The 12486-nt window shown below is 41.8% G+C and overlaps 1 protein-coding gene across 5 annotated transcripts in view; it reads left to right on the top strand.

Moving 5' to 3' along the window:
* Positions 1-12486, top strand: part of LOC124038495 (calcium-activated potassium channel subunit alpha-1-like) — a 235993-nt gene that overhangs the window by 35401 nt on the left and 188106 nt on the right. For all 5 annotated transcript variants that reach the window (XM_046354452.1, XM_046354450.1, XM_046354453.1 and 2 more), the window contains exon 2: positions 2536-2691. In XM_046354452.1, coding sequence (XP_046210408.1) covers positions 2536-2691 — 156 coding nt within the window. The remainder of the gene's footprint in view (positions 1-2535; positions 2692-12486) is intronic.

Raw genomic sequence — 12486 nt, 5'->3', positions numbered from 1 at the left:
GTTTTAAATATTCAATAAAAAAATACAAAAATAAAAAGGAACATGTTCTTAATGTTCTCAATTTGAAAGGTTGCTTGTAGAACCCTTTGAAGAACCGTACAGTTATTTTTTATGGTCAGCCATATTATATTGTTAAAATTCTATGGGTGTTATAAATGTGTTACATCAAGTAGAACCCTCATGAAGAACCCTTTGGTTACAGGGTTTTGTAATCTGTCCCTATGGGGGGGAACCATTTTGAGGCCATTGAATTACAATTACAAAATACCCTAAAGAACAATGTGTCAAAATAAAATATAAGATACTTTTGCAAAGTATTGTATATCATTAAAATACATGTATTTTGTATTTTAAAATCTAAAACTACATTTGCAAGTAGCCCGCCGAACAGCAACAACATTCTCAGTAACTGTTCCAGAAACGTTGTACTTGCTATGACTGTGATATGTTGTTGTTTATCTACCTGAGTTGAATTCACTGTCACTCTGGATAATAGTGTCTGCTAAATAACCTAAATGTACATGTGAAAATTAACAACTGCAAAGCACACTGAGTATTGTCATTTGCCTTGTTTCGGAGCTGAGCTCAGAGTAATACTCAGCATGCTTTGCAATTGTTCATTTTTACACATGTATATTTAGTTAATTTAGCAGACACTCTTATCACTCCGTAGTGCCATCAGACTTTTGATACCAATGTAGGGTGAAAAGATTAGGGCCACAAGATTGTGAACAGCTATATAGAAATGGTGTAGAAAGGTATTTTGTATTTTGAAAATACACATTTCAGCTTTCAAAAGTATATTGTTACAAATGTAATTGGAGTGTAGTTCAATCCAGTCTAATACAACATACAGAAGTAATTAAAATACGTATTTTAAATACACCTAACAGAAATTCAGCCTCCCATGAAGAACCCTCTGGTTCCAGGTAGAACAAATGACAGGTTCTACAGTTATACTTATTGTCACGCCTTGGTCTTAGTATTTTGTGCTTTCTTTATTATTTGTTCAGGCCAGGGTGTGACATGGGGTTATTGTATTTTCGTATTGGGGTTTGTAGTATTTGGGATCGCGGCTGAGTAGGGGTGTTGTATCGGCTTGGCTGCCTGAGGCGGTTCTCAATCAGAGTCAGGTGATTCTCGTTGTCTCTGATTGGGAACCGTATTTAGGTAGCCGGGGTTTCACTGTGTATTTCGTGGGTGATTGTTCATGTCTCTGTGTAGTTTCACCAGATAGGCTGTAATTAGGTTTCACGTTCCGTTTGTTGTTTTGTATTTTGTATAGTTATTTCATGTGTCACTTTTTCCATTAAAGTCATGAGTAACCACTACGCTGCATTTCGGTCCGACTCTCTTTCTACAAACGAAGAACGCTGTTACACTTATAGGATACTTCAGATGCGCTTATGGCACACACTGTTAAGTATTCGCACAGCAGACATCCTAGCCCATTTACTGAGGCAGAAACTCACTGAGGCAGCAGAGCCCAGTTGACTCACTGAGGCAGAAACTCACTGAGGCAGCAGACAGTCCAGCCCACTCACCGAGGCAGCAGACAGTCCAGCCCACTCACCGAGGCAGCAGACAGTCCAGCCCACTCACCGAGGCAGCAGACAGTCCAGCCCACTCACCGAGGCAGCAGACAGTCCAGCCCACTCACCGAGGCAGCAGACAGTCCAACCCACTCACTGAGGCAGCAGACAGTCCAGCCCACTCACTGAGGCAGCAGACAGTCCAGCCCACTCAATGAGGCAGCAGACAGCCCAGCCCACTCACTGAGGAAGCAGACAGCCCAGCCCACTCACTGAGGCAGAAACTCACTGAGGCAGCAGACAGCCCAGCCCACTCACTGAGGCAGAAACTCACTGAGGCAGCAGACAGCCCAACCCACTCACTGAGGCAGAAACTCACTGAGGAGGCAGACAGCCCAGCCCACTCACTGAGGCAGAAACTCACTGAGGCAGCAGACAGCCCAGCCCACTCACTGAGGCAGAAACTCACTGAGGCAGCAGACAGCCCAGCCCACTCACTGAGGCAGAAACTCACTGAGGCAGCAGACAGCCCAGCCCACTCACTGAGGCAGAAACTCAGTGAGGCAGAAACTCAGTGAGTTGGCTGGGCTGCAGCAGCAGAGGTGCTCTTTGGCTGCTTGGCTACCATGGAGACACTCCTCACACATACACACGTTCTCCCAGAGACACACATACAGACACAGGCGCACACAGAGAGAGACACGCACTCACACGCATGCACACAGCCTCCCAGGCCCGTGTTAGGCTCAGTGTTTGCCTTACTCTCCTGTCTCCTGCTAACGTGTGTGTTGACGTATTGAAAGCAAAACAGGCTGCTTTGGTCTCGACCATGTATTGTTCTTCAGGGCTTGAGACCGGTGGAGCGTGATAGTACATTCGATACATTTGCTCTGAAGATCTTTTAACCTGATTAGTAATGCTGATTGTCTCTGTCTCTATTCCTTTCTCACCCCCGTCTCCATCTCTTTCTTCTAATACATCTTGCTCTTTCTCTCTCTTCTAGAATGCTCAGCGGGTCCACAACCCTACCTCCCATGGGGATGGGATCAAGCACACCAAGGAGACGGTGGCTGCACTCAGTGAGGTGGGCTGGATGACCTCCGTCAAAGACTGGGCTGGGGTCATGATATCAGCCCAGACACTGACGGGCAGAGTCCTGGTGAGTCCATGTTGCATAGTCATCTGTATGGTGTCCTTATTAGAACAGAGTCCTGGGGAGTCCATGTTGCATAGTCATCTGTATGGTGTCCTTATTAGAACAGAGTCCTGGGGAGTCCATGTTGCATAGTCATCTGTATGGTGTACAAATTAGAACAGAGTCCTGGGAAGTCCATGTTGCATAGTCATCTGTATGGTGTACAAATTAGAACAGAGTCCTGGGGAGTCCATGTTGTATAGTCATCTGTATGGTGTACAAATTAGAACAGAGTCCTGGGAAGTCCATGTTGCATAGTCATCTGTATGGTGTACAAATTAGAACAGAGTCCTGGGGAGTCCATGTTGCATAGTCATCTGTATGGTGTACAAATTAGAACAGAGTCCTGGGGAGTCCATGTTGCATAGTCATCTGTATGGTGTACAAATTAGACCAGAGTCCTGGGGAGTCCATGTTGCATAGTCATCTGTATGTATGTTGTCCTTATTAGGACCGAGTCCTGGGGAGTCCATGTTGCATAGTCATCTGTATGGTGTACAAATTAGAACAGAGTCCTGGGGAGTCCATGTTGCATAGTCATCTGTATGGTGTCCTTATTAGAACAGAGTCCTGGGGAGTCCATGTTGCATAGTCATCTGTATGGTGTCCTTATTAGAACAGAGTCCTGGGGAGTCCATGTTGCATAATCATCTGTATGGTGTACAAATTAGAACAGAGTCCTGGGAAGTCCATGTTGCATAGTCATCTGTATGGTGTCCTTATTAGAACAGAGTCCTGGGGAGTCCATGTTGCATAGTCATCTGTATGGTGTCCTTATTAGAACAGAGTCCTGGGGAGTCCATGTTGCATAGTCATCTGTATGGTGTCCTTATTAGAACAGAGTCCTGGGGAGTCCATGTTGCATAGTCATCTCTATGGTGTACAAATTAGACCAGAGTCCTGGGGAGTCCATGTTGCATAATCATCGGTATGGTGTACAAATTAGACCAGAGTCCTGGGGAGTCCATGTTGCATAGTCATCTGTATGGTGTCCTTATTAGAACAGAGTCCTGGGGAGTCCATGTTGCATAGTCATCTGTATGTTGTCCTTATTAGAACAGAGTCCTGGGGAGTCCATGTTGCATAGTCATCTGTATGGTGTCCTTATTAGAACAGAGTCCTGGGGAGTCCATGTTGCATAGTCATCTGTATGTTGTCCTTATTAGAACAGAGTCCTGGGGAGTCCATGTTGCATAGTCATCTGTATGGTGTCCTTATTAGAACAGAGTCCTGGGGAGTCCATGTTGCATAGTCATCTGTATGGTGTCCTTATTAGGACCGAGTCCTGGGGAGTCCATGTTGCATAGTCATCTGTATGGTGTACAAATTAGAACAGAGTCCTGGGGAGTCCATGTTGCATAGTCATCTGTATGGTGTACAAATTAGAATAGAGTCCTGGGGAGTCCATGTTGCATAGTCATCTGTATGGTGTCCTTATTAGAACAGAGTCCTGGGGAGTCCATGTTGCATAGTCATCTGTATGTTGTCCTTATTAGAACAGAGTCCTGGGGAGTCCATGTTGCATAGTCATCTGTATGTTGTCCTTATTAGAACAGAGTCCTGGGGAGTCCATGTTGCAGAGTCATCTGTATGGTGTCCTTATTAGGACCGAGTCCTGGGGAGTCCATGTTGCATAGTCATCTGTATGTTGTCCTTATTAGAACAGAGTCCTGGGGAGTCCATGTTGCATAGTCATCTGTATGTTGTCCTTATTAGAACAGAGTCCTGGGGAGTCCATGTTGCATAGTCATCTGTATGGTGTCCTTATTAGGACCGAGTCCTGGGGAGTCCATGTTGCATAGTCATCTGTATGGTGTACAAATTAGAACAGAGTCCTGGGGAGTCCATGTTGCATAGTCATCTGTATGGTGTACAAATTAGAACAGAGTCCTGGGGAGTCCATGTTGCATAGTCATCTGTATGGTGTCCTTATTAGAACAGAGTCCTGGGGAGTCCATGTTGCATAGTCATCTGTATGGTGTCCTTATTAGAACAGAGTCCTGGGGAGTCCATGTTGCATAGTCATCTCTATGGTGTCCTTATTAGGACCAAGTCCTGGTACTACAGTATCCATATAAGGGCAGAATCCTGGAGGGTTTATGTTTTATAGTTACCTGTATGGTGTCCATATTAGGACAGCGTCCGGGTGAGTTAGTGTCTCATATTGTTGTTCTGGGTTGCTTTATTTTTTCACAAGGCGTGGTACACATGAATGTCACCTGTCAGGAAAAGTTGATAAGGAATATGGAGGACTCAGAAAAAGTGGAATCCCGGAAGCGTTGAAAACCAGCATTCCATTTTTATGAATATTCTTATACAAATGGCTTGAATGTGCCATTTGTTCTGTGGGCCTGTTCATTTCCTGCATTAGTCATTATGATAAGTTAATTATTGAATACATTTGGCAAGCCACATAAGCTCACTCTCAGGGCTGCAAATGAAATACTTGCTGTATTTATGTCGATACAAATTACAATGGAAGTTGCACATGCATGTCTGCTTGTTGTGATTTACTTGACCAACATTTAGGCTAAATAATTAATATTCTATTTTTATCAAGAGCCTTCATCAAAAACCACCAATTACAGTGTCTCCCTCAGTCTGATGCTTTTACAGACCATAACCTAACATGGTCTCACACACAAAGAGCTACGCCGTCCATCAGTCACAACAAAGCCAGGGTGACGTCTGACAAAGTGGAGAAGTGGATCTGAGATAGGACAGTATTAAGGCCATACCCCCCCATCCCATCCCGTAATACCCTTATCCTGAGAGGGAGAGCGAGAGCAAGAGAGCACAGTTGATCCGTTTACATTTTGGTGAGCCAGCGGACCTGGGTTCAAACAATATTTGAAATATTTCAAATACTTGGAGCGTATGCTCTGGTCTGCCTCGAGTGCAAGGTAGGAGGGGGTTGCAGTTATGGATCTGCTCTATTGGCCTGTTATACCAGACTAGCTCACTCAAGTACAGATAAAGTATTTTAAATGATTTTATATAGTATTTGAAGAACCCAAATATCATCAGCCGAACCAGTGGAAGTGCTCACCAAAGTGTGTGTGTCACATGCCCCCCCTCCTCTCCGCTCCATCCTACGTTATCCTTATTATATTGTATAGTGAGATTAAGCGAAGAGACTTAACCAGCATCAGATTAGAGAGAGGCTCCTCATTTCACTTTAACCCCGTCCCATGACCCGAATGGCACTCTATTCCCTTTATAGTGCCCTATGTTTGACCAGGGCCCATACGGAAACCCATAGTGCACTATATAGGGAATGGTGCCATTTGGGACCCATCCTGTGTATCCTGCCAGCCCAGGCGGCCTATAATTAAGGACAGTCTTCTGTCCTCAGTCATCCTCTGCAAGGTGCAAAATCAGCTTGGCATCAGAGCGGTCGCTGTTGGCAGTACATCTTCTCCTTAAAAGGGTTGATGCCATCATTGATGATTTGGCTTTCAGTGCTTAGCAAAGCTAGTTTAGGGACGGGTGATGATGGGGGAGGACTGGGGAGGTAAGTCTAATGAAATGGCGTGTGTACGTTGGAGTGGTGTACCAAGGGCTGCTGTAGGCTGGATGCAGTGTTTAAAGGGCATTATTTACATTTACATTTACGTCATTTAGCAGACGCTCTTATCCAGAGCGACTTACAAATTGGTGCATTCACCTTATGACATCCAGTGGATTATCTCCTCTGCCACCCCTCTTCATCCCCTCCATCCCCACCCTGCTCCCAAGTCCCAATTGTAGTCCAACCTCCAGCCGGCCTGGCCCACTGTACTGTCTACATTGATGGAGGGAGGCTGTCAATCATGATTTTAGCAGCATGGACCAGGAAGGAACTGTCATTTTATTCACTGTCAGAATGGTGCAGTTTCACCTAGGCTTAGTGAAGCAGAACAACCCTTACTGTTGGAAACAGAGACAGAGCCTGGCGTCTATTTTCGGCTGGCGTTAAACTGGAGCTAGTGTCAAACGCACACTCTTTGGCAATTTTGACTTGTAAAAGCCAGTGCTCTGCTATTTTCAGAACCTGGCGCCAGGGTTGGTCATTTACCTGTCTTATATCAGCTCGCTTGCACTGAGGTCGGAGGGGTGGACATGTTTGAGGTGTGTCCTTAAAAACTTGCGCCAATGTGCCAATTTCAACCATTGTTAATGGTGATATTTAAGACCCGCCAAAAGCTGTAACACAATTGGTTATGGCATCCATTTTTCCAGCAGAGGTGCACAGTAGCCTAGTCAGTAGCCTTTAACCAATGTTTTATAAAAACACAGTAGCCTAGTCAGTAGCCTTTAACTAATGTTTTATAAAAACACAGTAGCCTAGTCAGTAGTCTTTAACTAATGTTTTATAAAAACACAGTGGCCTAGTCAGTAGCCTTTAACTAATGTTTTATAAAAACACAGTAGCCTAGTCAGTAGTCTTTAACTAATGTTTTATAAAAACACAGTGGCCTAGTCAGTAGCCTTTAACTAATGTTTTATAAAAACACAGTAGCCTAGTCAGTAGCCTTTAACTAATGTTTTATAAAAAAAACTACAGTAGTCTTTAACTAATGTTTTATAAAAACACAGTAGCCTAGTCAGTAGTCTTTAACTAATGTTTTATAAAAACACAGTAGCCTAGTCAGTAGCCTTTAACTAATGTTTTATAAAAACACAGTAGCCTAGTCAGTAGCCTTTAACCAATGTTTTATAAAAACACAGTAGCCTAGTCAGTAGCCTTTAACTAATGTTTTATAAAAACACAGTAGCCTAGTCAGTAGCCTTTAACTAATGTTTTATAAAAACACAGTAGCCTAGTCAGTAGTCTTTAACCAATGTTTTATAAAAACACAGTAGCCTAGTCAGTAGTCTTTAACCAATGTTTTATAAAAACACAGTAGCCTAGTCAGTAGTCTTTAACTAATGTTTTATAAAAACACAGTAGCCTAGTCAGTAGCCTTTAACTAATGTTTTATAAAAACACAGTAGCCTAGTCAGTAGTCTTTAACTAATGTTTTATAAAAACACAGTAGCCTAGTCAGTAGCCTTTAACTAATGTTTTATAAAAAAAACAGTCAGTAGCTTTAACTAATGTTTTATAAAAACAAACACAGTCAGTAGTCTTTAACTAATGTTTTATAAAAACACAGTAGCCTAGTCAGTAGCCTTTAACTAATGTTTTATAAAAACACAGTAGCCTAGTCAGTAGCCTTTAACTAATGTTTTATAAAAACACAGTAGCCTAGTCAGTAGCCTTTAACTAATGTTTTATAAAAACACAGTAGCCTAGTCAGTAGCCTTTAACTAATGTTTTTAAAAACACAGTAATGTTTTATAATGTTTTATAAAAACACAGTAGCCTAGTCAGTAGCCTTTAACTAATGTTTTATAAAAACACAGTAGCCTAGTCAGTAGCCTTTAACTAATGTTTTATAAAAACACAGTAGCCTAGTCAGTAGCCTTTAACTAATGTTTTATAAAAACACAGTAGCCTAGTCAGTAGCCTTTAACTAATGTTTTATAAAAACACAGTAGCCTAGTCAGTAGTCTTTAACTAATGTTTTATAAAAACACAGTAGCCTAGTCAGTAGTCTTTAACTAATGTTTTATAAAAACACAGTAGCCTAGTCAGTAGTCTTTAACTAATGTTTTATAAAAACACAGTAGCCTAGTCAGTAGTCTTTAACTAATGTTTTATAAAAACACAGTAGCCTAGTCAGTAGCCTTTAACTAATGTTTTATAAAAACACAGTAGCCTAGCCTTTAACTAAGTCAGTAGCCTTTAACTAATGTTTTATAAAAACACAGTAGCCTAGTCAGTAGCCTTTAACTAATGTTTTATAAAAACACAGTAGCCTAGTCAGTAGCCTTTAACCAATGTTTTATAAAAACACAGTAGCCTAGTCAGTAGTCTTTAACCAATGTTTTATAAAAGAATATCACAAGCAGCAAAACAATGAACAGGCATTCTTGTTTTTTCTTTATATTGGACAAGATTTTTGTCCATGCAGCTTCTGTGAGAAGTTTGTGAAAAGGTGTCAGTGACTGTAGGAAGTCTGTTTACAATAGACAGCTTCTTTTTCCTTGACCATTTTGTTTAAAAAAATACATCTGTCACTTAAATTTGTTGGACCTTACTGTCAAATTGGGGGAATTCCGATTACTGTCTTTGGTGCTGAATCCGCCTGTGACCTAGGCTATTTGCCTGTTTGTTTGTTTACCTTTCATGTGGCGAAGTCCCTAACAGGCAAATCCCACTGGGCAAAGTCTAGTTGAAGTCTAGTTTCATTTACATCTGGTTGAGTGGTCAACTAACATGAATTCAACATGAAATCAAGAACAAAAAATGACCATGTCATTGGATTTAGGTTCAAAGTTGGGTGGAAAAGACGAAATGGCTTTATGTTGATTACTTTTTGCAAATCCAATTAACTTTTAGATTTATTTGTTGTTGAATTGACATGAAACAACATTGATTCAACTAGTTTCTGCCCAGTGAGATATCAACAGCGATGGTAGTCTAATCTTATTAGACTGTTTGAGCCATGTCCTCTTGTCCAACATACAGTACATTTTCGAAATGTGAATCCAATGTGTGTAGACAAATATTTCCAAATGTGATTGGCTACATGTTTGTTATAACTAGGCCTATTGTAGTGTTATTGTATACTATTTAATAAACGATATTCAATCGATAGGATTAACATCCATGTGCCCTGCCGAAGAGCACTTAGGCCTACTGTGCACACATTGCCTTACGCTCGTGGAACGAGATGCGTTTTTATGATATCATGCCTCTGACCCGATCCTATTTCGAAATATTGTTGTTGGCGTAAAAAAACAGATTGATAGTTTTTTAAATTAAATGAAAAACAAACTTATTACCAAGATTTACTGTCCATGGCCTTATGGTGAGACCGTACATGGCTTGAATGCAATTTCACCTGCTATTTCTGGAGAAATGCAAATACGATGTGTAATATTGTTCCATGATGTTTGTAAAACATTTGGGAGCAATTACGGTGAATGGAAATCCCCCCCCCCCCCCTTCTCTTTATATTGGATCTTTATCCAGCTCCTGTGAAAAGTTTGTGTGTGTAAAACCCTCCGTAGCCCGTTGCCTTGTCTGTATTATATGACCACGGGGTGCAATTCTGGTGCCTGGAACTGTATTTAGACACAGCCTATTTAAAACAAGTTGTTGTTTCGTTTTTATTTGGTTTGATCATAATTGTAGACCTTATCAATAGCCTAGTCAATGTAATCTATTGTCATGTCCAGACTGTAATTTACAGTAGGCCTAGCCCCTATATCCGTGTGAATAGTATAGCCTATGTTTAACAATGTATTTCCATATTGAAGCAATGCAATTAGAACAAGGTAAACAGCATACATATTGAAAACATTTAGCAAATATGTGGTAGGCTATTTAACGAACTAGGCCATAACGGACTAACATTCCAATTGGACTTGAGAACAACACAATAAATACACAACTTGAAGCAACCACATATTTAGCTATGAAGCATGTTCTGATTGGCAAGTGAGGTGTCTAGCGTCGACACCCCCACAACTTGTTTATTCATCAAAATGTAGCCCTTTTGCGCCACCGGCAGCTTCTGCGCCTATAATTCCGGTTGTGAAAATTGCAAAAATATTTCTGACACCCCCCTGAACCTATAACGCTACCACCAGCGCTAAGAATTACCATTCCGTTAGGTTTGTTAAAATAGAGCCCGTATGTCTCAGGTCATGCTGGTACTGTTTGTCCTGTCCTCTAATCTGTGTGGTGGCTGGAAATAAAAGAGGATAACGGCTCCTAAATGAGGATTTAGCCAGATAGCTTCCTAGTTCTCTCCTCTATGATAAAAACTGATTCTGAAATAGCACCCTATTCCCTACAGAGCACACAACTTTTGACCAGAGCCCTATAGACCCTGGTCAAAAGTAGTATAGGGAATAGGGTGCCAGTTGGGATGTAGCCAAAGACAGAGCAGGAAGCGAAATCATCTGATCGACATATCACTATGTGAATAATGTCCCTCTCTGGTTGGTTTTGGCAGCTGTGATGATTTAGAGAAAAGAAGTGTCATTGTGTGTGTGTCAATGCGTGTATGTCAATGTATGTTTGTGTGTGTGTGTGTGATCATATAAGGACTAGTGTGATCTCTACGAGGGTTCCAATGCAGCTTAATAATAATAGCACAGTGGAGCCAACCGCCACTGTTTAGTGACTAGACCCTGACTGTCACCATGGCAACAACAGCTTGCCTAAGCATGGCAGATGTGTGTATTCTGTGTCAGCCTGTTTAGGGGGCAAATTAAAGCCTATTTCTGGGCCATCTGAGGGTGTATTTCGGGTCTTGAGTGCATGAGAGAATAGAATCGGATATTAATGTAACATTTCTGTCTGCGCCTCAGACAGAAACTAAAATGTCTGTTAATGTTTTGACAGCAGGAGCATGACTGACTGACTGACTGAAGAAATAGGTGTCCCCTCAGAATGCCAGTCTTATTATATCTGTTATTTTGCAGCAGGGAAGCCTGGGACCCGTCTTTACAGATAGTAAAAGATCAAACAAGTTTATTTGATTACAATATCCTTCCTAAGCTCGTCTCTATCTCTTAAAAGCTTATCTGTTTATGATCAACAGCATGCCCTCCCTGTGCACCCAGATAAAACAGAAGATGCAATGCAGAGTTCTCTCTCTCTCTCTGAGAATTCTTCTCTCTCTCTCTCTCTCTGAGAATTCTTCTCTCTTCTCTCTCTCTCTGAGAATTCTTCTTCTCTCTCTCTTCTCTCTCTCTCTCTCTCTCTGAGAATTCTCTCTCTCTCTCTCTCTCTCTCTCTCTGAGAATTCTTCTCTCTCTCTCTCTCTCTCTGAGAATTCTCTCTCTCTCTCTCTCTCTCTCTCTCTGAGAATTCTTCTCTCTCTCTCTCTCTCTCTCTGAGAATTCTTCTCTCTCTCTGAGAATTCTTCTCTCTCTCTCTCTCTCTCTGAGAATTCTTCTCTCTCTCTCTCTGAGAATTCTTCTCTCTCTCTCTCTGAGAATTCTTCTCTCTCTCTCTGAGAATTCTTCTCTCTCTCTCTGAGAATTCTTCTCTCTCTCTCTCTGATAATTATTTTCTCTCAATTCAATTTAAATTTCAATTTAAGGGGCTTAATTAGCATGGAAACATGTGTTTACATTGCCAAAGCAAGTGAAATAGATAATAAACAAAAGTGAAATAAACAATAACTATTGGAAGGTAAACATTTCTCTCTCTGAGAATTATTCTCTCTCAAATCAAATTTATTTATATAGCCCTTCTTACATCAGCTGATATCTCAAAGTGCTATACAGAAACCCAGCCTAAAACCCCAAACAGCAAGCAATGCAGGTGTAGAAGCACGGTGGTTAGGAAAAACTCGAGAGGAACCAGGCTATGAGGGGTGGCCAGTCCTCTTCGGGCTGTGCCGGGTGGAGATTATAACAGAAAATAGCCAAGATGTTCAAATGTTCATAAATGACCAGCATGGTCAAATAATAATAATCACAGTAGTTGTCGAGGGTGCAACAGGTCAGCACCTCTACCGCTCCTGCTGTCTCTAGAGAGTTGAAAACAGCAGGTCTGGGACAGGTAGCACGTCCGGTGAACAGGTCAGGGTTCCATAGACGTAGGCAGCACAGTTGGAACTGGAGCAGCAGCACGGCCAGGTGCACTGGGGACAGCAAGGAGTCATCATGCCAGGGAGTCCTCAGGCATGGTCCTAGGGCTCAGGTCCTACT

This window comes from Oncorhynchus gorbuscha, linkage group LG06 (genome assembly GCF_021184085.1).
Source record: "Oncorhynchus gorbuscha isolate QuinsamMale2020 ecotype Even-year linkage group LG06, OgorEven_v1.0, whole genome shotgun sequence".
NCBI lineage: Eukaryota > Metazoa > Chordata > Actinopteri > Salmoniformes > Salmonidae > Oncorhynchus > Oncorhynchus gorbuscha.
This window is presented reverse-complemented; position numbering and strand designations above follow the sequence as displayed.